The 26,778-nt window shown below is 50.1% G+C and overlaps 2 protein-coding genes across 2 annotated transcripts in view; one reads left to right on the top strand and one right to left on the bottom strand.

Moving 5' to 3' along the window:
* USP31 (ubiquitin specific peptidase 31) overlaps positions 1 to 11,995 on the bottom strand; it is a 34,814-nt gene extending 22,819 nt beyond the window's left edge. Inside the window, exon 1 of the mRNA XM_054212151.1 lies at positions 11,361 to 11,995. Within this exon, the coding sequence (XP_054068126.1) occupies positions 11,361 to 11,957 (597 nt within the window). The 5' untranslated portion in view covers positions 11,958 to 11,995. The remainder of the gene's footprint in view (positions 1 to 11,360) is intronic.
* A 411-nt stretch (positions 11,996 to 12,406) lies between these two features.
* SCNN1G (sodium channel epithelial 1 subunit gamma) lies at positions 12,407 to 24,598 on the top strand. The gene is made up of 13 exons (XM_054212656.1): positions 12,407 to 12,529; positions 12,685 to 13,015; positions 13,904 to 14,198; positions 14,636 to 14,829; positions 15,788 to 15,891; positions 16,352 to 16,515; positions 19,483 to 19,581; positions 20,794 to 20,911; positions 21,413 to 21,491; positions 21,577 to 21,634; positions 21,993 to 22,054; positions 22,245 to 22,320; positions 22,711 to 24,598. Exons 1-13 carry the CDS (start codon positions 12,499 to 12,501, stop codon positions 23,098 to 23,100), a joined length of 2,001 nt encoding a protein of 666 aa, XP_054068631.1. The 5' UTR covers positions 12,407 to 12,498; the 3' UTR covers positions 23,101 to 24,598.
* Positions 24,599 to 26,778: the final 2,180 nt, after the last annotated feature.

The following is a 26,778-nucleotide window of genomic DNA, read 5'->3' as shown; positions in this document are numbered from 1 at the left end:
TTGGTGTTGCACCAATTTATGAACTGTAACACTAACCCATGAAAATACAGCCAACATACTTGCAGATCCTGGTCCGATGCCTAAACACTTGACATTCACCCAGCAGACATCAGGACAAGATGGCAACAACCTAAGGAAGCCTAGTTTAGCTGTGCTAGAAACCCACTGTCCCCAAGTCACACCTAAACACACAACCTTGTCATTCCACCAGCTGACACTGACTAGCCTAGATCATGGATGCTCTCGTAACCAGATCCTTCCTTCACATCACTAAACATCCTTCAGCTGAAAACCACGGTGCAGGGTCCCACTTCCACTAACTTTATTGCAATTCATGGTCTTACACTTCTCCCATTAGATTGACAGAACACTAGTTTCTTGATCAGAGCACCATGCATTCTTTTATTTTTAAGAAAGCTCCAGGCTGACCCATCTTAGGGTGCTCACAAGGCAGCTCCTCGCTGCTGGATACCCAGAGAGCCCAGCAGCAGGTCTCAGGCCCAGGTCCTGCCTCGAGCTGGGGCATCAGAGCCCATCACCCTTCCAGCCCCACAACACCATGACTTGAATCCATGGGCCCAGCTAACAGTCAGACACTGCTGACAGGATGTAGTGGGTCATGGAGCATCAGGCAGAATTAATATTCCAAAATATCCAAAACATCCGTAGCAAGGAGAGAAGGCTGCTATTCACAGCAGCGTGTTTAGCTGAACACACCCAGACAAAGGTGTAGGGAAGAATTTAAGACATGCCTGCATAGACTTCCTTTGCAAACATTATCTTTATTCAAAAAAATTTTACTGAAAATTAAATTTAGCCCTTAAATTACTGTGTCAAGTTCCAAACTGAAAATCAATCACTGAAGTGAGAAGCAGAGATTTTCACCCAGTCTTAAGTGGCTATCTCACTACATATTTTCTCTAGAACTGCTACCCGTGCCTCTGCAATAACACGCTTGACTTTTAATGGCCTTATTCATCCTTCCCATTCCCTCCTGCATCCAGCTCAGCATGCCAAGATGACAATGGCCAGTACTGTCACTGAGGGAGGAGGGCTCCAAAAGCAGCGCAAATCACAGCAAGACCAAGCCCATTCTCCTCAGCAGTGAGTTGACCAAAGAGGGCCAAAAGAAAGAGAGGTGCTGAAACACACACACACACCCTCCACAACACCCCCCACAGCAGCGTATGGTGCTCTCTGCACTAAGATATAAAAAGGTATGAAATCATCAGGCTAGCATTAACACTTTTCAGTCAGCGTGCTATGAGCCGGCTGCTTAATCTGGTCTAGTTTGTTTTAGTGAAGTTAGCCAACAGGTGCTACCACCGCACTTTAAGTCCTAGTCTAGACAGAGTTGAGGATAAAAGGGTCTTTAGTATCGCTAGGAGGAAATGAATCTGGTATTTCAAGTAAAAAAGGGGGCCTGGGGGGGTTCTGTATGGAAACAGACATAAGTAAGGACTTCAGGAATCCAGGCTAGTGTTTCTTATCGCCTCTCTCCCAGTGTCACCAGCACATTACTCCAGTCTAGACCCCCGCTGGCTTTTACTGATGTGCATTCCTGGTGATGTGCTGTCCTACAGCGAGCTGCGCAAGCCTGTAACACCCCGCAGCAGAGAGAACCCCGGGGATTTGCAACAGCCACGTGTCTTGGGCTGTATCTGTGTCATTCCCCGTCTCCAAAGTATCTCCATGATAGCTGTTCTGGTTTCCTCAACACTCTTGCATCCTGAGTGGACCAAGGATAAAGAGCTGCCTGTGGAGACAGATCACAAGATGTTGGAAGTGATTCAGGAAGCACTACAAAATATCAGACGCAATTCCCTCACAAGAGGCTCTGCTACAAAAACACTCCAGCAATAGCAGCGTGTTCCCAGCGTTACTCATGCTTCCTGCCATCGCTGCTACAAGTGTGTTTGTTATTACTTAAACCTCTGCATCTGCCGCTCTCTGAAATGTTATGTGCCTTCCTCCCAGTACACTGCAAGATACTGGGGCAGCGAAGCAATCCAAGATGGCAAGGCGTAAAGGAGGAGCAACAGACACGCAGTGCGTAACAGTCAGTATTAAGGAATATAATTAAACCCAAGCGAGAGATAAAGGCACTGACTCGAATAAACAATTTAACAATTTGAGAAAAATAACAGAAACTCCTAAAGCACAGTCTCAACTCAACTAGATGGCTCAGCAATCAAATACAGCCCCACACCATTCCCTGTCTCCAAAGCCAGCCCCCTCGCTCCAGCTGAGGGCAGTGGGCTGTAGGATCAAGCAGTGGGGACCCTACAGCCCTGTGCAGTAGATGGGGGACTGAAACGTCTTGGCAAGCCTGGCAACTCCTGAGCAGCTCCAATAACATTTGGTGGTCAGCAAGACAAAGCAAGCAAGCATCTCATCTTTAAGCATTGTCCTAGCTGAACCTCTTTGGATTTATTCTCTGGGACTCCCCTTCCAGCTCACCAGCTGCCATCCAGGGGCAGCAGGTCTCCTGCCCTTGCTGTGGGGCACTGCAAGGCTAAGGTGGTTTGACTTAGTCTGTGACAGTGCAATCCAGGTGACATCTGGGCAGCTCAGGCAGCCACCTCAGTTTAAATGAGGCCACAACTGCAACAGGCCCTCCCCAAGATACCTGCTTAGCCACCCAGGCTGCATCCAGGCTGCTGAAAGATTACACAAGGACAGGTACAAGGCAAAACATAACCTCAAACTTTCCCCTTTTGCTCATCAAGTAAGAGAGGACAAAATGCCGTTTTGCTGGTCCTGCTTATGCTCAACCCACTGCAGTAATGCAAAAGCAACTGCAACTGGTTGCAGACACAGAGTTAAGAAACACTTTGTTGAAAAAAAACACATAAAGACACATTAAAAACACCACATTAACCAACCCCCCATAGCCTTTAATCCTCTGCCCCTAATCTGGCTCTGTTAAGTATAGGTGGTGCATCTGAACAGACTCTGTCCATCACCAGAGGGTATTAAGAGCGGGTCAAGAAAGGTTTTAGTGCAGCTGTTTCGGATGTGAGACACCAGGAGCGAGTACGGACTCTGAAGCTCCCTCCCAACACCTTTCCATGACAACACAGAACGTGCACCTCCAGCCTCCCTCCTCAGCTCAGCCCCTATGAGTTTGGCAGGAGGAGGAATGAATCTTGCTTTACCCGAGACGTGCAAGCACCAGCACACAGGCACCCTGAATGGAAGTGGCACCATCAAAAGAGATAAGGGGAAAAAAAATCATCATTTCATATCGATTGCATACACTTATCTAATCCCCTAATGCAAGCACCCTATAACCAAACAAGTCCCTGTCCATCTATAAAGCAGATTTACGGCAAAGACGCATTATCATTTTTATCAGCCCACTGAAAGTTTAATAATCATTCATGTATTGCTCTAAATAGATGCAATAAATAAATCCAAACATAGCTGAACTACTGGCCTCTCCTTTGCTGCTGTTATTGTTCGAGATCACAAAGACAACTAAAGGGAAAATGTCAGTCTGCTACTTTCTAGTGTGCCGCTGGTAGGAAGCAGCTGTGGAAAGGTTTTTGTACATGAACGGATGAAGCCAGCTCATTAGAGACCTGACACAATGACACACGTGAGCAGGAAAGAAAGGCTATTCTTCATCTTTCATTGAACATCATCAAGTTCTGTTCAACCAGATTATTTTTTTTTAAACCCATAGATGCGTTTGAGCAACTTCTACAGCAGACATCTCATGAAGAGCATTTACGTAAATTGTTCTCTCCGCTCACACACAGAAACAGCAAATTCCCCTCTCTGAAGTGAGATGTCCTTTTCTGGGGAAAGTGTGCAGTTCAGACCTTCCATTCTTTCCCAGGCTGGGGACAAAGCCAAGGCTAGCAGCAACCCTTTGCCCAGGTGAAAGTGCCAGCAGAGATGCTGCCAGCAGGGACCATTATGCTCTTTCCTAGCCAGGGCTCTGCCACTGGCTGCCGCCAACAGACCTGCACGGCTTCCAGCACTCGGGACACATTGGCTCAGCTGCTGCAGGCTACACACAGCAGAAAAAAAGAAAACCAGGGCAACTGAGTGCAACGAGCCTTCCTCCTCCTCGGAGGCTAGCAGCGATGCCAGCTGCCTTCAGGCAGCAGAGTGGCACAGCCAGCAACCCACCCTTACTGCCAGGAGCCGGAGGCAGAAAACCTCTGCAGCATCTCCCTGTGCACGTAGGGACAGCTGGGTCACAGCCCCCCAAGTTCAGCACCAGCCTGGGGTTCACCCGTCTGTCTCCCATCCCGCACTGAGGACAAGGCGCTGGGGCTCCGGAGGAAGCACCCCGTGGGAGAACATGGTGGCTCTGCGGGCAGCCAGCCGTCCCCAGGGCCAGCACAGAACGGTGCCCACACAGCCAGGCCCTTGCCTCCCGCAGAGGGGAAAAAAAGCACCGCCAGTTATTGTAACACTTCAAAAAGTAAAAACAAGAGGAGAACAGCAGAGTGCAGCATGCCAGGACCAGAGGGGATTCTCCACTGCGTTTAACAAGCCCAGACAAGAAGCATTACCCCACCTGCCCCTGCCTGACATCTGTCCTGCGCTAGCAGCTACTCTCACCCTTCCAGGCTAAAGCCTTAGTTAATCCTGATTAACCACCTTTCTTCAACACGTAAGGAGAGAGTGAAGTTTGTCAAGACGACACCTTCCAGGATTGCTGTGTGCACATGCAGCATTCCCTCCTCCAGGCAGGCACCGGCAGGCAGAGCCACTGGCAGCTCCCCAACACGGGGAGCACAGCGGGAGCGGGCAGAGGGCATGCAGCCGGGGCCAGCACTGCCCAACCACCTCTTCCACATAGGAAAGGGACCCGGAAAGCTGGGGCATTGGGTGCTGTGTTCCCAAACAGGCACGCTCCTTCCCAGGCATCTGTCAGAAGGCACTGCTGGGAGTTGGTGCTGTCTGCCGACAGAATTCATCCTTATGAACAGCAGAAATACGATTTTGTTCTACAAACCGACTTTGTTTTCTTGCTACACTAGTAGAGCGATAGGTGGGATTCAAAAGAGCGAGGGATTAAGGAGGAGGGAATGCCACAAGTGTGAAGCAGTTCAGTAACGTCAAGAAATGCTGGCGTAGTGGACAGACTCCAGGGCTGGGCTCAGGAGCCCAAGGAGCTTGTGCTCCAGCTGTACGCTCCCGCCTCTCCCGCTCTCTCCAGGTTTTGCCTCCGGTCCCAAGTTAGAGTACAAGCCCCCGAGACGGGGATCTGATCACTACTGCTCACACGAGCCTCCCCATGCACTTCAAGGATGCTGCAAAACAAAATTAATTTCACTGACAGAACCATATGCAAAAGAGTTCATTAAAGCAGTGCTTTGCAGCAGTCACGCGTTCAGATGGAAGCACGAAATGGGTTTACTCGCAATCAAGCGTGGCCATTTATAAATGCCAGCATGCGAAACAGGGCACGGAGCAACGCACAGATCCAATTAAGCTGCCCAAGAACAAGCATTCCCTCACCCCTTCCACAAGTTGCCAGACATGACATGGTTTTCATACTTTCACCATTTGTGCTTCTGTGGAGGCAGTGTGGAAATAAGGACCTCAGAGCTCAGAAGACAGAGAACACATTTTGGCAACGATGCACAATCACCCTTCCAGCCCCACAGAGGGTCCATCCAGCCGTCAGGCCCCAGGGCCACCTCGCAGCAGGGCCATGGAGCTGCTCTACACTGGAGTCTCCTCCCTGCCTCCCCTCGCCCTTCCTTCCCCTCATCTCCTGGACTCCTGGAGATGAGCAGCTGTACCACTTCTGCTTCTCTCTCCAGCAGAAAACCATACACAAACCAGCGTTCGACCTTTGGGCTCTGCAGCTCGGCTCTCCGCTCCCCAGCCTTCGCTCTGAATAAGTGCAACAGAAGGTTGAAGTATAACCCAGAAATCCACAGAAAAATCTTTGGATTTGACAGGTAAATCAGACTGCTGCTTTAAGGCAACCAGGATTTTGCTGCAGGAAACCTTTCACAGGGGGTTTATGTGAGGGGGATGGGGAGGGAGTAAAGAAAAATACTCTTCAAGTGTAAGGAAATACAAACAAAGAAAAAAGTAAAACAAAAAAAAAAACCCACTCACAATAATGGACTTGCATCTTACTGATCATTAACATTAAAAAAAGAAAAGCTTAACTTGGAAAGACTGCCAAATACCTTCGCGATCCGAGTGAAGAAGAGAGAAACACGTTCCCATAATGTCAAGAAATATCATAATAATGATGTAGAAGATTTATAACTGGCTTTTTGTTTCAAGTCCAGTGTGTCAATTCCAAATCCCAGAGCAGCTCTAGGACCAGTCTCCCCACTGCAATGGCATCACTGGGAGTCCAGGCATCACCTGGCCTGAACTGGAACAAGCACTTCAAGATCCCACGTTACGGGGCCCTACTCAAAGCCTTTTTAGATGAATGAAGGAACCGAAACACCAGGAACGAAGAGATGAAGGACCAGGAGGGAAGCGTGAAGGGTCTTGCACTTCTTCTTTCATGTCCCATTCTTCCATCTCTTTGTGTAAAGGGAGGACAGTTGGCTCTCCACAGAAATATTTTAGGAATAAGCAGTTCACACTGTCCAGAATAAAATAACTGATTGCTGCACTAGGCAGAGAGCAAGATAATTAAACATGATCCAGGGGATTCCATTTCACTTATAACTGACCCCATTAGCAAAGCACGAGGGCTCTAGCGAGTGGAAGAGCTCGTGGCTAACAGCTCTGGGTGCGGGCCTGAAGGTTTCCAACACCCAAACTGCACCAAGCAACCCCACGCTGAGAACTGCTGTCATTTAATCTACAACAGGAGGCTAAGATACTGTGTCAACACTTTGCAGGAGTTCCTTCCTAACTCAGAGGAGTTATTTATTAATTCACAAAGAAGTGACCAACACAGTTGACAGATTGCTTGTCCCAACTGCAGTGTTTACACCAACTGCATTTCCAAAACACAAGCACCTTGAAACTGTAAGAGTTAGACACAGCTACTATGAAACCTTACACTAAACACAGGTTTAAAGATAAATGGAAGCACCACTATTAACCTGGCACAATAATCCCTGCTCTACTAACAGAAACTCATTCTGGGTTCAGATCTAATTCTGATAATCCAACTTGATCCAGTTCTTATGATTTTACTGTATTTGCTGTACACACTGCAGGTCATAAAAATAAGGCAGTCTTCATCTTGTAGGGAAAAAAAAAGATAAATCAATGCAGTTCTAGCACACAAAGGGTCTTGTTAAACACTGGACATGCTTCAGTGTGCAACTGGCTTAGCTACGAAAAAAGCCTCAAAACAGAAAACATCCAATCATCCACAGGAGACCAGAACTCCGAGGAAAGCAAAGGTAGAGGATTTGGACAAGTACATACAATTTTTCAAGCCCAATTAGTTTAAATAAAAACCCTTCTTGCTTAAGACCCCCATCATCACCTCCGAGTGTCACAGACCAGTTCCCCATTACAAAGGGTGCTCTGTCCCCACTGTCTGACACTCCCAGGAACTTTGCAGGCAGAACGGGACAGCTCCCTGCAAAAAAACAAGCCAAGGCACAGCTACTGCTTATACAATAGATGTTTGTCACCATTGTCACACCATCACAAAGGGGAAAGAGGAAGCACAAGCTGCAATATTGGCCCCTGTTATGAAAGCAGCAGCTCTGTTTAGGCAGGAAAATAAAAACCACTGAGCAATCAGAAGAAAAGGATTGTTAAAACAAGCTGCAAATGAGCACAAATGGGAAAGTCATCCAAAGCTTGAGATAAAAAAAACCAACATCCATCACCTCCGCCACTGTGCTCCTGTATCATCTCCCCGGGAAGGGCTTGCATGGGCTCCCTTCTGCTCCCAGCCCCAGGGCTGCTACCCAAGGAACCAAACCCCTCTGCTTCCACATCCCAGTCCATTCTTTCCCTGACCTTCTACCGCTACAGCCTTCTACCCCTCCTGCTCTTCATGAAGATGTGGCTCCCCACTGCCATTGCCTCCTGCTAGCTCAGCCGCAGAACACAAAGGACGAGCCCCGGGCAGCGAACACCCCAGTAGCAGGAATAGCAGAGGACACGCACAGCTTCACACGCAACTTCCACTGCGCTTCAATCACAGAGAACAAGTGCTCCCCAAGTCTTCCTTGGTGCCCTTCCCACAGCAGATCCTTGCCCTGAGGATAAGCCACCACAAACGCTTTAGAGAGCGCTCTGCACAGACCCACGCTGCAGACTGGGAAGAAAAGATTATTAAAAAAAAAAAATTCTCACAGCAGAGAGAAATGTCAGGTTTAAAACGCAGAAACTGGCAGAGATCCTTGTGTTTCAAGTAGATCTGATCAGAAACAATTTACTAGCTGCTGGCCGGGCGAGCACTTCACCTCCCCTCCCCGTGTATTAGCTCTCTTGCAAGGCTCTTTCTCGGCCCTGCAATTACAAGACAAACCATTTTATACAAAGCACTTGTTTTAATTGCATTTTGCTTGTTTTCAGCAGCAGGACTACATGATTCATGAACCCGTGGGATGGGTTACTTCCTGAAGACCAACCAAAAAAGGGAGAAAATACTACCAAGAAAAACCAGCTAAGGGTAAAGAGCATCTAGAGACTCACAGCCTCAAAGGCCTCTGTCCACAAGGACTCAGAGAGACCCTGCCTTAGAAAAGAATTTCCTCTGCCCCAAGAAAAAAGCCTACAGATATAAGAATGAGCAAGAGGATAAGTATTATCCTTTATCCTAAAATACGCTTAGCGCCTGCAGATAAGTGTTTAGGAATCAGGAAGTGTCTTTGTTCAATTATATTCAGTGCCAAAAGAGGAGAAAAAGTCAAAAAAACCCAACATACATGGATTTCTAAGCATGCCGGCTAAAGCACTTTCTGACTACCAAATAAATATTATTATCAATAGCTATTACTGTTGAAGTGAAAGTGCAAAATGACTCTCGTGAAAACACTTTTCACCCTTAAAAAAAAAAACAAAGCAATGAAGACAGGGAACATTCCACCCCCTACCCAAAACAAGCTTGTCTGGGGGAGAAACAGCAGTTTCCAGAGTGAAAACACCAATCTTCACCTTTCTCAAATCTAAGCCTGTTGTTTACATCTTTAAATTAACTGTGCAAATCTGCTGCTGAAGAAAGTTTTAATTAAGAACACTGAATTTAATAGCAGGTTCAGGCTACTTAACTGTCTTTAGAGGCGTTAATTTACTATTAAAAGTAATTGACCCCTGTAAGGAAACAGCCAAGTACTTGACATAATGACAAAGTCCTTCGGAGGAAGACACGGGCTGTTGACATTGTGCAGCAGTGAACAGGACCTACGGGGACAAGATCCCCCACAGCCAGATGCTTTTTAAAAACCTCCAGGGGATCTGGCAGGTAGAAGATTGATGGGCTCCTGCTACATCAACAAGTAGAAAAGCATTCGCTTACCGTTAATGACGCCTGCAAATAAGCAAAGAAAGTTCCACTCTAAAAAAAAAAAACCAAACTAATTTGGAACATGGCCTTAATTTAATCTACAGACCTGTTTCTCTTCCTCCTTCTGTCACTCTTATCTGAACGCTTCTACTGCAGGCCTGCATAAACAGCATTTCTTGTCCTAGAAAGTGGTCTGCTTTCCCCTTTGATTTTATCACTTACACTGGCAAACAATAATTCTGCTTTCCCAACCTTTTATTTCTCTTATTACTCAGAAGAAATCCACAATTTCTTCTCCTGCCAGAACGCCTCTAGAGCGGTGAAGGCTTTCGATAAAGGCGAGTGCCCAGTGCTACTGCCAGTGCTGGATGCATGGAAACGGCAGCTGAGCAGATCAGCTTCCAAGCGCTCCTCCATCAATAAACACTTCTGAAAACACCAGAGTCACACACGGTCCCTACCCAGTGCCAGGCATCCTCGAGAGAGGGCAGGCGCCTTCGCTCCACAGGCAAACAGCCGGGCTCCCCACAGAATACCCCCATACGGCTGCGGTGAGGGCGGATGCAGCTGCCTGGAAACAGGAGAAGCAAAGGGAGGAGGTGCTGGTTGTGTGTCAGCCCAAACAACTGAGGGTGCCAAAGACCGCTGACACCTCAGAGGAGCCTCCCTGACATCCCACCAGCCAACAGACGCTTAGGGAGAGAAGACGTTGGTACCCACAGTCTCTACCTGCTGCTGCACCCCATCTGAAGACAGAGAACGTGTGAACTACATTCTTGCTGAATTTTCATGCATCTATGCATCCCCTCTCCAGCTCACTCTGCAAGAAAAATTCCCCTAAAGCAAAGGTCTTCAAGTTAATGGTGTGGAAGCTACCACCTACCCCCTCATTCTTTCACGCAGTCAAGCAGTTTTATACGCCAGGGAATCACCATTACAACAAAACTTCACAACACCCTTACTGTTTCAAGAAGCGAGGTAGGCCTGGAGCACTTTTAAAACAGTTGTGTCTTATTTCATCCAAAAGCATTGCAAGACCGTTTTTAAACCATAGGTGCAACAGCCATGCGCTCTGCTACAACAGCTCCCAGGGTGGGCGCGCTGCTGGCAGCAGGGCAGTGCAGAAGACAGCACTGTCGGATCAAACCACGGTGCGAGGGCTCCAGCACGGAGAATGCCACGTTATTACCCACCACCTAGTACGAGCAGAAGGTTACAATCCTGTACTCCTGCAACGCGCTCCCTAAATCAACCCAAACTCCCATGTGCTCGGGGAGGCTGGGAATCGCACCTCTCAACAGCATCCTCCTCCTCCTCCTCCTGTGCACACTCCCAGCTCCAGCGTCGCAACAACAATTAGTCGCAACTTTTCTAAATGCAGCACGGCAGAGGTATGAAACAGCAAAATGGACACTTTCACCAGTAAAAAGCAGCAGAGGCATTAGCCAGCTTTCAACACCGTCAGGAAAGACAGAGCGGCAGTATCCCAACTACAGGTGCTCACCCCAGGGACAACTGCAGAGCCGAGGGGTGGCCGCCATGGTGAGGACACGCAAGGCCGTCACTCGGCCAGACTACGTGTGGCTGGGGGTCTGCCTCTCCTGAAGGATGGCGGAGCAGCTCTCCAGAGCTACCAGTGCGCAGCTGGCGAGGCCTTTTCACGCCGTGTGAGCGCTCGGACCAGCAACAAGGCCCCACACCATGGCCAGTGTGATGCACGGAGGCCAGCCCCAAGCGCAGCGGCCAGGCAAGGGACACTGAGGTGCCGTGCTGTCCCCACACGGAGGAGGAAGGGCACTCGAGGGCTGGTTCCATGCTGCTCCCGGGTGGACAAGGCCTGGTCAGTGTGGCTGCCTCGCGCTCGGCCTTCCCACCTCAAAGAGATGAGGCGGCCATCGCCGCCGGCAGCCAGGGCTCCAAGAGGCCCGGCCGCCCTGCTCACCTTGAAGTCGCGGCTGTGCTGCGGGGTGTACTCCAGCGTCCAGAGCGCCCGCACCAGCTGCGCCAGCTGCTCGGTGACCTCGCCGGGGGCGGGTGGCGGGCCGTCGGCGGCGGCGGCGGGGGTCTGCCCACCGCGGAACTGCTCCAGCGCCAGGAACTCGGCGAAGAGCTCGGTGTTGCTGAGGCACTGCAGGATGGCGTTCATGAAGCAGGTGTTGCCGTGGTTGCGCAGCCCCGCCACGCCGGGCACGGCCTCCGGGCCGCCGGCGGGCCGCGGCGGGGGCTCGGGACTGTGCGGCGGGCCCGGTGGGAAGCAGCTGCCCAGGCCGCCGGCAGCCTGCGGTGGGGGCAGGCGCGGGGCGTGCGGGCCGCGGGGCTCTGGCTCGCTGCTGTAGTGCGAGAGGGTGGAGAGGGTCTTCAGCACTCGGCTCATGAACCCGCCGAGCGACCGCCCGGACGGGGAAGGGGCCGGGGCGGCGGCGGGGGACGGGGCCGAGCCCGCGCCACCGCCCGCCGCTCGCCCGCGGAAGAGCCGCTTGCTGAAGGAGCGCTTCTCCTTGGCGCTGCCGGCCGGCCCGGGGCCGCTCACCCGCGACATGGCTGCGCGGCGCAGCGCGCATCCCACCCCCCTCCTTCGCCCGCCCGGCCGCTCAGCTCAGCCCGCCGGCCGCCGCATCCCGCCCGCCCGCCGGGCCGCAGCCGCCGCGGCTCGCCGGCCTCACGGCGCCGCCATGCAGCGGGCGGGGCGGGGCGGGCGGTCACCTGACCGCGCCGCCACCTTAGCGGCGGGCAGGCGCCGCCACTGCGCCGCCATCTTTGTTGCTGGCAGCGGGGCGGAGGGGGGGCGGCCGGGACCCCGCCCCGCCACTGTCCCGTCCCCTCCCGTGGCACGGCCAGCGGGCTGGCACCGCGCCCTGCCACCCACGGGGCTCCCGCAGGACTCTACCCCGGGGAGGCGGGGGGTGCCCGGCCGGCCCCACCGCTCCTGTCAGCCCCGCCGTGGGGCGGCGCTGCACGGCTGCGGAGCGGGGGCGGTGGGCGGGCGGCGGGGAGGGGCGGGGCGGGAGGCCGGCTGGGGTAGGTGGCGGGGCGGCCGCCCGCCGCGCCATCGGCAGCGGCGCCGGGGCCGGGAACGCAGCATGGCCCCGCCGGACCCGGAGGGCGACCGAGGTGAGGCGGGGAGGAGGGGGGAGGACGACGACATGCCGGTTCGCGGCGCCGGGGCCCTGTCAGCGCGGGGGCGGGCGGTGGCAGTTCCGGCGGTGAGGCGGAGGGAGGGCGCCGGGACCCCAGCTCATGCGCCCGGTCTGTCTGTCCCTCCGCAGGTGCCGCCGGTGCCATGGCCCCCGGGAAGAAGATCACGGCCCGCATCAAGAGGACGCTGCCGGTGAAGGGCCCGCAGGCGCCGACGCTGAGCGAGCTGATGCGGTGGTACTGCCTCAACACCAACACCCACGGCTGCCGCCGCATCGTGGTCTCCCGCGGCCGCCTGCGCAGGTTCATCTGGATCCTGCTGACCCTCAGCGCCGTGGGGCTGATCCTCTGGCAGTGCGCCGAGCTCCTCATGAACTACTACAGCGCCTCGGTCTCTGTCACCGTCCAGTTCCAGAAGCTGCCCTTCCCCGCCGTCACCATCTGCAACATCAACCCCTACAAGTAAGGCACGGGGTGCCGGGCGGCCAGCGGGTGTTGGCGGGGAGGACAGGGTGGTCACCAGCCACCAGGGACTCCTGGCGAGTTCATCATCCCCTCACCAGCCCAGCACCAAATCCCTTCCCAGGCTTTAGTCAGCAGCAGTCTTTCCCAAGTAGGGGTTTCCCCTCTACGGCACTTTGAGTAACGTATCCACCTCTGTGCTGATGCTCTTCAGACACATGTGGATTATAATCACACCCTCCGCTTGCTGCCTGCTGAGCTAGACTCGGTCGATCTAGTTTTCTGCTCCAGACAGTCCTTGGTTGGCTCTGTGGTTCTCTTCAAATTCCCTTTTTCCTAAGACTGAAGTTCCAGGATTATAAACAACGCTGTCTCCTGAAGAACGGTCAGGGAATATTTGTCACTCCTCTGTGGCCCCTTTCTTCCCTTATAGGCTGCTTTGACATTATCAATCGTCAATACTTTTTCTCCTGCCAAATTACACTTTACGTTGATGTGTGTTCTGCTGCCAGCTACCCACCCCAGTCCGTGCCAGAGATCCAGCTCTCCCGTGTCTCTTGGCACAGGTGCAGAAGTTGTATTTCCATATGCTGTGCCTCCTCGGGCTTGCTAACACAACCTTCAAGGAGCTTGGGAGTCTGTGAGGGCTTTCTCAGTAGTTCAGTCTGCCTTGCTTCTGATGGTCCTTGCTCTGAGATCTCTCCGAGGTTATAGCTGTATTTGCCCACTCCAATGTAAACTGATGTGATAGAAAGAGAGATCAATGTGAGTCTGCGACAAAGAATTCTGCCCTGAGCGATGAGATTCACAGCGCAGCGAGCAAAACTCGGCATCTAGGTGGTGAGGTGAGATGAGATGTCACTTTCTATCACATTGTCTCTAATGCAGGTACAGTTCCATGAAAGACTATTTATCTGAATTGGACAAAGAGACAAAAAAAGCTTTGGAGACTTTCTACGGATTTTCAGAGGGCAAGTCCAAGGTGCGCCGGTCTGTGGATGAGGGGAACAGCACTGGGAGTGACTTCTTCAAACAGATCCCTCTGCTGAAGTTTGAGGACTTCTCTAAGACAGCGACTGACCTTCGCAGTGGCCAGAAGAGGAAAATAGAGGGCAGTGTCTTTCACAAGGATTCGTCCATAGTGAACTCCGGGGACTCAAATGATATCATCGGCTTTCAGCTGGTGAGTGTCACTCTTCCTTGGCCAGCAAGTTCCTTGTGGGGCAGTAAAGGGGTGTTTTGGGTTGGTATCCCTCCGGCCAGTTTTATTGCTTGCTTAGGTGGCTTTAGAGTGAATAACGCTCCCTCTGCTCTTTTGCCCATTCTGCCATGCCTCCGTGGCTGCCTGCAGATTCATCTCCAGCTCTCTGGAAGAGAAGTGCCTTCCTGAAGTCTACTCAAATAGACTTGGTGCCCTCCATGACCTTTCCTTTGGGCCTGAAACATTAGATCGTATCTCTTAGCCCTGAATGAAAAGTCTTTGATGCCCTTCTGTCCCCTTGCTGCCACTATAACTTCATACCTGCTTATTACTGTGGAAGAGAAACAGTATCACACATACCTTGTAGAATACATAATTTCATTTCATCTGAAACGCTTTTTCCCCTTTGTAATTATCAGTGCGATGCAAACAACAGCAGTGAGTGTGCACTTTATACATTCAGTTCTGGTGTTAATGCTATCCAAGAATGGTACAAGCTGCATTACATGAACATCATGGCACAAATTCCCCTGGAGACTAAAGAGAAATTGAGTTATTCTGCCGATGACCTTCTGCTGACATGTTTCTTTGATGGCCTATCTTGTGACAAAAGGTCAGTGCACAGAAAATACCTGCCAGTTTAACAGCTTATTTCCAAGTACATGATACATAGGCATTGAATATTTGGTATTTGCTGAATTCCAGCAGGAACCGTTTCCATTTTTAAATGGAAGCAAATATTTGCATCTTCATGAACTCTAATTACGCTCTTTAATTTAATTCATCTTAGTGTTTCTGCTGTCCACACTTCAGATAAACCCATGGTTTTTGGCAGATCAAATCTACCTGCTTATGATTGTGGCAGTGAAATTCTTGTGTGTCCTGGTAGCAGGAGTGACATCCCTTCCTACTGCGGATGACAGTTGTGGGGATGAGATTGCACTTGTACACAGGTTTAGCGATTTCCCCACTGCCATGCGCAAAGCAAGCTGCGCTCTAACTCTGAATTTAGCAGGTATCGCTGAATCGTTACTGAAGGCATTTTGCTTGGGTCTGTAATCCTGCAAATGCATAAATAACATCTTTTCTTGGAATGAAGGCATTTGCTGAAGTGGGAGGAGATGTTCACAGGAAAGACATGAATGGGCTTGAATCACGAGGGTGTGTCCTCAGCCTCCCCTGCATGACGGTGGCTATGACATCTTTTCTGAAAAATGAAGATTTGTGTTCCTTTAGACGCTTGGCTGTTGAATGAAAGAGGACTCCGTCCCCTCCACTGCCACCTTCCTGCTAGTTCTATAAATCCGCTTCTCCACCCCCTCAGCCCCCATTCCCACATGAAAGCCTCCTAAACTTTTAATTTTCCGATGCTATTAAACCAGATCATATATGATGCAGTTTCAAGAAAAAGACCCACACTTTTCAGCAAAATAAATTGCTTGCCAAAAAAAAAAAAAAAAAATCCAGTCTTGCTATGTCTGTGCCAAAACAAAAAGCCTAAATCTGTTGATTTTCTCCCACAGTCAGTTAAAACTGCAGAGGGCAATGTAACAATATTTTCTTTCTTTCAGGCACTTCACTCGTTTCCATCATCCGCTGCATGGCAATTGCTATACCTTCAACAGTGGAGAGAACGGGACGATCCTGAGCACCTCGACTGGAGGCAGCGAGTACGGTAAGGAAACCGAGTTTGCAGAGGAACTGTTAGATAACAAGCGGTTCAGCGAACTGGATCCTACTGGAGGGTGATTGATGTGTTGGCTCTAGATGTGCAAGCTGATTGGGGAAATGCTTGTTTGAACTAGTGCAAACTATTGCCAGAGAATACAAAGATAATATCATTGCATCACTAATGTTTTCCATCTGAAATTACTGTTTCCCAGTTATATAACTTTTTAAAGTAAGTTTCAGCCTCGTTCTACCAAGACATTATTTGTTTGCTGTACTTGGGGCTGTGGAGGGACATTACTTGCTGCAAGTGTCTCAGTCTAGCACTGCAAAGGCTTTGCTTGGTTGTTAGAGTTCTGCTTCAGGCCAGATAATATTAAGTAAACTGTGTTGCCCTTCCTAACCAGAAAAAAAATGTCTCTGGGTTCTGGTGTAACTCTGCTCCTGCCTTGGCCTCTGTTCTTCAGGATTGCAAGTTGTTCTGTATATAGATGAAGCAGACTACAACCCCTTCCTGGTGACATCAACAGGAGCCAAGATCATCGTCCATGACCAAAACGAATATCCCTTCATTGAAGACATCGGCACAGAAATTGAGACTGCAGCAGCCACCTCCATAGGGATGCACTTTGTGAGTGACAGCAATCTTGTTTCCAGTTGCAGGGTGCCTTTTCCTTGAAACAGATGTAAATGTGAACCGATGGGATGTTTGAACGTAGCCAGTAGCTGGAGGGCATCTAATACCTCACACGAGCAGCTGAAGCATTCCGAGGAAAATCCTGTGGTAGCGCTTCTCTCAACAAAGTTTCCTTTTGCACGGAGACTGTAGGAAAATCAGGTCTTCATAAACCAAACGGCTACCGGGATTTTGTTTGTTCTCCAACCCCTTGGCTTTCCAGGGGATTTCTTTGTTTTGTTTTCACAGCAAAATCCAAACCACAGAAACGTGTTGTCAAGTGACCTGTTTCACTTTAGCAATAAGCAGACGGGTTTGCATCCCACGCAGGTTCCGGGGGTGGAAGAGAACGAGCTTGAGCTGCGGGTAACCCGCGTTAGGGTCAGGTCCATAGAGACGGCTGCAGAGCAACCCATTTAACTGTTTTGTGGGTGTAAGTCGTTTTGCTGGGTTTCTTGCTATCCCCGCTGTAAAGAAAACCTTGTGGGCAGTGACTCTGCCTTTGGTAGCTCAGTGAAGTGTCTTGCCTTTGCTGTCAGCAGGGGCAGGGAGGGCTGAAGCTCCAGATTTCCCCAATTAGTGTAGTGCAGGGGAGGCTTTTGACCCAAGGGGCTCCTTTCCGTGGTAGAGAAGTGAAAGCAGTGCCATCTGGCAAGCCAGACTTTCCTCTTTCATCTGGATGGGCTGTTAAGTGAGCGTTTTAGTTCTGCCTTTTCTTCACTGATGGTTGGGTCAAATGTATCAGCCAGCCTGCTTATCTGCCCTGGCTGGGTGTGCCAGATCTAGATAGTCCACGCATTAGAAAAGACATTAAAAACAGGACTGACGGTTTTTAAAATGCGCAAATAGTTAACTATCTTCCAGCTGTCTGGAAAGCTGTGGCAACAACTGCTTGGTCTAACCAGTGGGGATAAATGCTACCTGGCAAACAAAAAGCGAGGAGAAGGTATCAGAACCAGAACGGTGTAAAGGAGGCAAAAGTCTCACAAGACTATTTCCTTTATAACTATTACACTGTGCAGGAGAAAGTCACTGCAGGCAGAGTCTCAATATTTAATGTAATATTTTCCTGGCACAGTAGATTTGGACTGTTGCACATAGTATAAAAAACAAGACTGAGCTTATCTCGGTGGCTATGTTTAAAAGATTTGGCATGAGGAAGCAATCTGATTGCATCCTAATGTACCAGCCAAAATAGAAGCCGGACACAATTTCTAGGCTCAAAACAAAAGCTGGTGATCACTGTACTGCCAGTAACGGAAGACTCCAGAGACCCTGTGGAGGGGGAGTTACGATTATCTGGCAGGACTGCACCACCGAGGTGCTGCATCAGTCCTTGTACCCACATCCAAATATATTCAGGAGGACACAGTGGACAGGCTCAAGCTACAGGCTTGAGCGTGGCAGTTGCTGTTTTCCAAATGCAAACGTCAGTGTCTAGGTTATCGCTTATGTATTTCTGCTGTGTACTAGGACTTCCCCCCCCCCGCCTCCAAAAATATTCCAAGATGTTTGGAATGCAAACAAGGCATTGCTTGGTAGGAGTTTCAGTGCTTTAGTTAAATATTTAGTTTGGAAATTATTTCGGTACCTGAATGAACAAGTAAGCTTTTGTAGGAGTATAAGCTACAACAACAACAACAACAACAAAAAAATCTATAGAAAGGATCTATCATCTGCTAGAAGATACAGCAGCAGACAGGGGCAGGTGTCCTGGCATTAGGTTGTCTGCAGAAGTTAAAAGCATATTAAAAGCTGATTTCATTCAGTTTTCAGAAGTAATCCATCTCTAATATTGAAATCATGTTATTTCTGCGTTCCCTCCAAAGAGAGATTTGAGCATCTTTCTAAGAGAGCTGACGTGCACCGTAAATGCCCGTAGCCTTCCATTGCTGCAGACAAAAATGGTAATGCTCGCTATCAGGTTTGACCTCAGTAACCTCTAGATTTGTAGTCAGTGTCTTAAAGGTAAGCAGGCGTTTCTCAGGTTCCTACTAAATTGATCCTTTGTAGGATCAGCCCCTAATTTTAAACTCTGTAGAGAAAGATAGGTGAATGGATACTTAAATGGATCATGTTTCTTGTGGTTTCAGGCCATTTTCTTTGTTATAAAGTGGATAATTACTGCAGAAAGATAGTCAGGGTTTAGGGCTGAGCCGGGTAAGGCAGTCTGCAGGAAGCAGCCAACGTATCTGGAATCAGGTCTAGTGAATTTGGGGGCTCCCAGCCCTGGTTTCAGCAGACCTTGCAGGCGCAGCACTTGGCATTTCAGAGCTCTTTTCTCCAGACAGAGATTGCAGAACAGGAAAAGGTGTTAGCATTCATCGGAGAGGAAGGGTCAAAGCAGTACCTGGAAAAAGTCCTGAAGGAGATATAAACATTTGATTTAAAGTGATTTTAGAGAGGTGCTGAGCACTAGCAGAGCCTGAAGTGCTGTTTTACCCACGGAACAGGAGCGGCCAGTGCAACAACAGCTCGGGAAGGTGTTGGTCTTCAGAAAGAAAAACATCCCCAAAAATCCCCAACCAACAACCCCCCTTCCCTCAAAACACAAACACACATCCAGGATAAATGATGCATAGCCTCTAGGACTTGGTAATGATAGAAAACATATGCACAAGTTACTCTGCTTTGAAAAGTCCTCACTGTTACAATTACACCATCTCTGCGTTCCTGCAGAGGTTTTCAAGGAAGAGAGCAGATAATCCAGCCGGAGCAGTGCTTTGGGAAATGGATATTAAAAACAAAAAAAGCCCTTGTTTTGACAAGTGACTGACAAATCACTTGAGATGGCAAAAGGTAAACATGCTGTTCAAACCTGCCCCATCACTTACAGTTTCAGAATCTTGATGAACTGCCGCCTAATACTTTGATTTCTCTGTGAACTCCAAAAAACAAGATTTGTTCTTTTCTGGTTCTCAGACTCGGTCTCGCAAGCTGAGCAAACCCTACAGTGACTGTACGGAGACTGGTGCTGACATACCAGTAGAAAATCTCTACAACAAGAGCTACTCACTCCAGGTAAATACGTTTCATTTGTTTTTATCAGTTGCTTGAAAGCTACCTTTATAAAAAGCTCTACGATATCGCGTAGTTCAGAATCTGAGATTTTGAGCAGTCCAGGCACAGGGTTGCTGCTTTTAACCACTGATGTAAAATGCCACAGCACTTTTTAAAATCCAAGTTTTATTCCTAAGTGGTTCATGTTTGAAGTTCCCTTAGGCACCCTGTTAGATAAAGAGAGAACATTAGCTCATTAGGCAATTTTCAAGCAATGTGAGACTGGAAAATATTGGCCAAGTAAATGTTGCAGCTTAGTAACCCTTGAAGCCAGAAATTGTGACCTTTAGGACTCCAAGAATAACAGATACCATCTAATCAGTATCCAGATAGCAGGATGTTTGTTTGCAGAGTAAGTTTCCACTAATTTTACATGGTTTTTGTAATTGGGTCCTCTTGGAGAGTGTCAGTTGTTCTGGCACTCTCCCCTTGAATTATAATTGTATTAGCTGCTGCCTACTGCAAAGCCTGTGCCTAAGCTGGATTTTTATTTTATGGGGTATTATACCCGAAACCTGCTGTGATGTATTGCCAGGTAGGATCACACAGGCATTATGTCAGGTTTTTAATAACAGTACTTCACCGAAACTGGGACTAACAAGGGCTGGGACTGGGACCAAAAGGCTTGACGAGTGAGATTTCCAAAAGAGAAGTTCAGTTCCTGCTTGTTCAAACCGATTAAGTGTTTTAGCACAAAACACTGTCTCTACTGCCCTATTAATCCTTGCAACTTCAGGTCTCCAAATATGTACCAACAAAATTTGGTCAAAGCTGTGACCATGTTCACCAGTGAGTCACTTCTCACACCTAGTTGTTGATTCATGGACCATGTGCCATGGCACATCAAAAGCCTCCTTAGCTATAGAAGGAGCAACTGCAACACTGAAGCTTTTGATGGCTATAGGGGAAATGGGCACATTCACAGAACCCCCCCTCAGAGAGGATTTTATTCTTATTTCTTGCACTGGACCCTAAACCCTCCATGACACTTTCTGCCTGTATTTGTATTCACTAGCAACAGAGCCTGAAGGCCCAGGGAAATGGGATTCCCATCCTATTGCTACTGTCATAAACAGAGGATGGTTTTAGGTGCATTGGAGCCTGAACCTTAGCGTTGCAGAAGCACAGTGGCCTGTGCTTCTTAGACACCAGCTCTTTGTTTATGTCCCCCAGATTTGCCTGCACTCCTGCTTTCAGAAGGCCATGGTGGACTCATGTGGCTGTGCCCAGTACGCACAGCCCTTACCTGCCGGGGCGGAGTACTGCAACTACAAGAAAAACCCCAACTGGAGTAAGTATTCAAACACCTCCTGCACTGCACGCGCCTCAACCACCCACTGCCAGCCACATCCCTCCACAGCACCGTCCCCAGTTGGCACAGCCCTACCTGCACCCAGCACCCATCCAAGCCAGACAGCATGCTAGGAAGAGGCGAATCTCCCTTAGACTACTTAAGACCCCATACCGCAGAGCCTGAAACTGCCTCTCTTGTTTAGATTGACTTGTTTCTGACAGTTTTCCTAATTGCTTGTCATTTGCACACACCACACCACTGAAGTGTTGAGTGGAGGACTTGACCAGGTGAGGCAATTATTCACGCCTATAGCAAGTGAGAGCCACTTCTCAAGAGTATTTTGCAATATTTATAGGGTAAATCTTTTTATCCCCACCACGAAGGTGATGGCCACAAAGGCCACCTGCACTCCAGAAACCCCACTCCAGCACAGGTAGCAAAAAGTCATTGTTTTTCTTCCTGGCTTCTCATACTCATTGTCCTGCTCCTTTCTTGCAGTGTACTGCTACTACAGACTGCACGAAAAGTTTGTGAAGGAGCAGCTGGGCTGCCAGCAAATCTGCAAAGACGCCTGCAGGTAAGTCCTACCCACAACCAGAGGTAAAATGCTGTGTGTGCGTGGGAGTTGGAGCTCACAATTGACAGCCTGCTTTTCTCTCCAGCTTCAAGGAGTGGGCGCTCACCACCAGCATCGCCCAGTGGCCATCCACCGTGTCAGAGGTCAGTTCCTAGTTGCGCTCAGCCCTGCCTGCGGCACGGCACAACAAGGCATTAAATAAGCCCAGAGGTTCAGTGCAGAAGCAGGGGGCCCCTGGGGTATTAGCTAGCACTTCAATGGCGCTCCTCCCAGAGGCTCAGTCTGTAGTGTCCAGGTCAGGGCTTCCCCTCCAGGAGTTGACCATTAAACTAAAATTTGGCTTGTGAACTGCGACATCCCCTCAGGGACAGCTGGCCCATCATTCACATTCGGTTTTGGCACCCAAGCTGGTCTGAGGAGGTGTGGAGCATGAGCTCCCTTTCCAGGGGGTTTCTACAGAAGCGCACACAGCTATAGCAGTATTTTCTGTATTTTTTCCAGGACTGGATGCTTCGAGTTCTCTCTTGGGACAAAGGGCAAAAAATCAATAAGAAACTGAACAAGTAAGTCCATTGCTAGCTTGCACCTCAAGCTCCGATATAATCTCAGCAGCCCTAATGATGGCAATTGGGAAAAAAGTTCCCTTAGAGCAGCCCAACCCTACTGGTCCAACTGGTTATTTGCATAGTTTTTCAGTATGTTTCATGTTATTGTTTTACTAAACCTCAGCTTGCCTTCGGTTTCTCCTCTCAGGACGGACCTCGCAAACCTCATGGTGTTTTACAAAGACCTGAACGAGAGATTCATTTCGGAGAATCCTGCCAACACGGTACGTGAGCGCAGCAGTTCCCCGGTCAGCCCCAGGAAGACGCGGCTCTTCCTCCCAGACAGGCTGGAAGTTTTCATCTGGCTGGGGGAGTGGTCCCATCCAGGCAGGGGCAGGAAACCATCCACGGATGATGCACCCCAGGGCACCCAGTCCTGCTCTTTGCAGCCCTTTTATCTGGCGCCGCTTTTCAAATTGTCCCATCTCAATCTGGGCTGCCTGCAGTCAGCGCAGCTCTGAGCAGCAGAGGAAGGGCCCACTGCATTTGGTAGCGCTCACAGCAAACCCTGGGTGCCCCAGCTTGGGGCAGCCTCCCTGCATGCCATAACGGTGCTGTGGATGCACGTCCAGTGTCCGCAGGAGCCGATAACCTTGTGCTGTCTTCTCTTCCAGCTTGTCATTCTTCTTTCCAACTTCGGAGGCCAGCTGGGCCTTTGGATGAGCTGCTCAGTCGTTTGCGTCATTGAGATCGTCGAGGTCTTCTTCATTGATTCCCTTTCCATCGTAATGCGGCGCCAATGGCAAAAGGCAAAGAAATGGTGGAATGACCGAAAAAGGGACCGGTCGGGGAAGCCACCGGAGGCTGGCGATCTGGAGAGGCAGGGCCACGATAACCCAGTCTGCATCGATGAGGACCTGCCCACCTTCAACACCGCCCTCCGCCTGCCGCTGCCCCAGGACAACCCCTTACCCAGGACTCCCCCCCCTAATTACAGCACTTTGCGGCTAGAGACTGCCTTCACAGAGCAGCTGCCCGATACACTAGAGGTTGGGCAACACTGATGCTTATTTATCCACCCATCCAGGTGCCAAAATAAGAGGTGGGTGCTGGGCCCACGCGTCCAGGGGTGAAAGGCACGCATCCAAACGAGCACTGAAGGGCTGTTGAGTCAGACCCTTATTCAGGGATTGAACTTGCAGTCAAAGCTTCTCTGAGCAAAGCTCAGACACAAAAGCCAAGGGCTCAGAGACATTAGGAACTTCAAGCAACATCAGTTCTCAAGTTAATCATTGCAGGAGACGGCTGGAGCAGGATGTGGCGCTGAGCTGGGATGTCTTGCCAGACAGAGGCATACATTAGCAACCAACTGCACACACCCCATTGCAAGTGGGCAGGAATTACTCCACAGCAGAAGATTGATGCCACATTGAGTATTAATGCTAATTGCTCTCTGCTGTGTGGCTTGACTTGTGGGAAAAACCCAGGGCTTTCAGGAACACAGCATGACATTTGTAGGAAGGGGAATGACAGAGATTTGGGAAGAGCACAAAAAGGATAAAAAGAAAGCTCTCAACTTGAATTTTGATTCCAAAGGTGGCCTGAGGAGCTCTTTGTTCTGAGGTGGAAAGTTAGGATAGCTATAGATGTGCTTGTAGAGGAAGTCATTACAGAGCTTAAGTAGGAAAATGTAAGTCATCCCAAAAGAATCATCTGAAAAGGGCATGAAATCTAATTCGAATTGCAATAATGAGCTGCACGCTCTGCAAGCTTGTTTCATTTTACATCGCTCAAGCCTTCCATTAAACATAACCTCAGAGGAGCTCGTTAAGCAGCGCATGGCCTCGGCCCCACGTGACTTCCCAGAAGCCTCAAAGGGAGGTGGCTGCTCTTTTCCTGCTCAACCCCAGGCAAGGACTTCCCTCCTGCAGGTGCCCAGTTCACCACCCTGGAGCTGGCAGGGCCCAGGGAAGGGCCGGAGCCACGCGAGGCTGCAGCAGCGGCTGGAGCTGCCTTGGGCACCACACACAGCCCTGCAGGGAGGTGGCCAGAGGGTACCTCTCCCCCACCGGTACGTCCTCCACCTCGCTTACACCCCCTCCATTCCACCGTGCTGCCTCAACACCCGCATTTTGCCTCTAGTGCACTGAGCCGTGCCACTTGCACCATGCCGGTCCCTCCCTGCACCGCAGAGGCTGCCTGTGGGGAGACCTCAGGGGCACCCAGCTGCGGTGACAACACCTCTCCCCTTGCCCCCAGTCCTGCGCCTGCCTCTTTCCTGCCGTAGCCAATTCTTAGCTGCCCAGAGCACACTGTATAGACGTTGAGGATGAATATAGCCTACACCAGGTTGGCTGCTTAGGGTTTTTGTAGAGCAAGAGCGATTGAGAGTGTGTGTGTGTCTAAGTAAGAATGTCTGTCTTTTCCTTTCTCTACATAAGCTTATTTTATATAGGACAGTGAGAATCCAGAAAGGTTCTTTAATGTGCAATAAAACATATTTTATCTGGATTATTTAAATAGCTGATAAACTGAAAAAAATAAAGATATATTTTTTAATAATTGCTTGCCTTCTTTTATTTTTTTTTTTTTAAAATCATCAGTATGCGAGTTACTTCCAGGCATCTCAAGAGATTATGGGACTTGCTTGTGCCTGCCCTGGGGCTGCCAGGTGCTCAGCAGCACTGCGCCCCCCAGCCAGGCGCCCAGGGCTCCTCTGCCGAGGAGGGGCTGCGTGGCAGGGTGCTGCTCCACCTGGCTGGGAGAGCCAGGGCTGCAAGTGGGTGAGAAAGCAGCATTAGCCAGCAAGGTGACCAAAAATGCTGGAACCTCAGGTGTCCCCAGACAGTTCCTTGGAGAACAGAGGAGAAGCGATAATTAGGGTTTCTCTGCCCCACTGCCCCTTCTCTAGCGCGCGAAGGTGAGGTGCTCAGAACAAACCGCTGCTTGTCCCCATCACCCCTCTGACACAGCACCAACTAATAACGGCACTCCTTACGCTAGACCTGCCCCATTTGCAACAGGCCTAGAGAAAAAACACTGTGGTACCCTACAAAAGGCACATGCGCACCAGGGCCACCTTCCCCTTGGCATCGCAGGTGTGAGCTGTCAGGACTACAGCAGTGGTGGAAATAACAGCAAACTTCAGAGCTAGAGAGTGTCTTACAATAAGCTCCTTTCTTTCCAGTTTGTTGCTTCTTTATATAGGAGCTGGTTTGGCTCAGTAGCACCTAAAGACGTTCACACAGATAGTTGCTAGGGTCAGTTTTGGCTCTGTCTCTTACAAAGCACAGCCTCCTATGAACACTGGAGTCAGTGGAGGGGGGCAACAAAACATCTCCCTGAGAAAAGCAAGCAAACATTGCAAAGGGGGACCTACCACAATTCTTCTGTTCCTTGCCTGTACCCGTGTGGGAAAGGGTGCTCAACAAACTGCAGCTCTCCACAGGGACTGCAGGGCTTGCTCGCTGCTGCTCACAGCAGTGCCCAGGAGGGGTTGTGGGATCTCACCTCGCTGCCAGAATGGGAACAGGACCCTCCCCACTGCTCACACAGGGACTCCTCTTCCTCTCATGCTGCTCAAGTGCCTCTGCCCCTCTCCCAGCAGCCCTACAGCCCCAGCAGCTGGGTTAAATCAGCAGGCACCCCCCTGGAAAGGAAGGAAAGCCCCCACAGCTGCTGCCCGGGGCATCGACTGCACCTGGGTCCTGCAGCTGGGGAAGGCACCAGCAGCCGGCACAGCTCGGGATGGGCTGAAGGGGCATGGCCTCCAAGGGTGGCCGCGTCCTCGATGCTCGTCAGCGGCCACCATTCCCATCACGGTGGCAGCCAGAAGCGGTGTCGCAGGGATGCCGCAGGCTGGATCCCGGATCTTTCCCTGGGAATTCACAAGGCAGACAAAGCCTTGCAGCAGAGCAGAGCCAGACCTCGGTGCGAGCTGTAATGCAGACGACGCTTCAACCAGTGGTGATTTCAGAAAGCCTTGCATTTTTAAAGGCTTTCCAGAGCAAAACAAAAGCCTTTTAAAATAAACCAAGTGGTGCTAATTCTGCAAGAAAGTAGGTGTATTGACTGGTCAAACTTTATACCCGATAACTGCAGTTCTAATAAGGAAAATATTTGATTGAGGGCAAAGCATTCCCCTGCAGCGTGCCTGTAGGGCCTCTCTGGTGGATAACATGGGACGTGTGTCCTGCCGGGGGCTTTTTGGCATGAACAGTTGCTTTAAACTCTTTGGAAAAGCACAGGTTTTCCGCAGGTGCTTTTTGCATTTACTTCTCAGGGCAGGCGCAGCACCTTTTCTCCTTGGATGAATCATCCTTGGGAGGCAGAAAGAGCTCTGGAGTAGCTACAGAAACGGATTACTTCATTGAGAATTAAATACTGAACTCTATTGAAGTCCTGAGTCATCTTAGACACAGCAAACTACCTGGGACAGTATGAGAACCAGGTCTGACACACACTAAACATCATAAACTCAAAGCGTTTGAGAAACTCAGCTTGGAGTTTATGGGAACAACAGGCAATAAAATTTGTGGCTTGGCGATATCCCCTCCTCCGCTGCTGCAGCTGCTGCTCCGAGGGTTAGGTGGGGACCTTGGTCTCTTCCCATGGGGACAGTACTCGTGATGTGTGATGGGAGCCCCAGGCAGGGCTCTGAGTCAGCAGCCCCCCACTTGCCGGCAGCCCATCGCTCGCCTCCTGGGACAGACATGCCTCTTGCTACTGGTCATGGCCACCAT

Source organism: Rissa tridactyla, chromosome 8, assembly GCF_028500815.1.
Source record: "Rissa tridactyla isolate bRisTri1 chromosome 8, bRisTri1.patW.cur.20221130, whole genome shotgun sequence".
NCBI lineage: Eukaryota > Metazoa > Chordata > Aves > Charadriiformes > Laridae > Rissa > Rissa tridactyla.
This window is presented reverse-complemented; position numbering and strand designations above follow the sequence as displayed.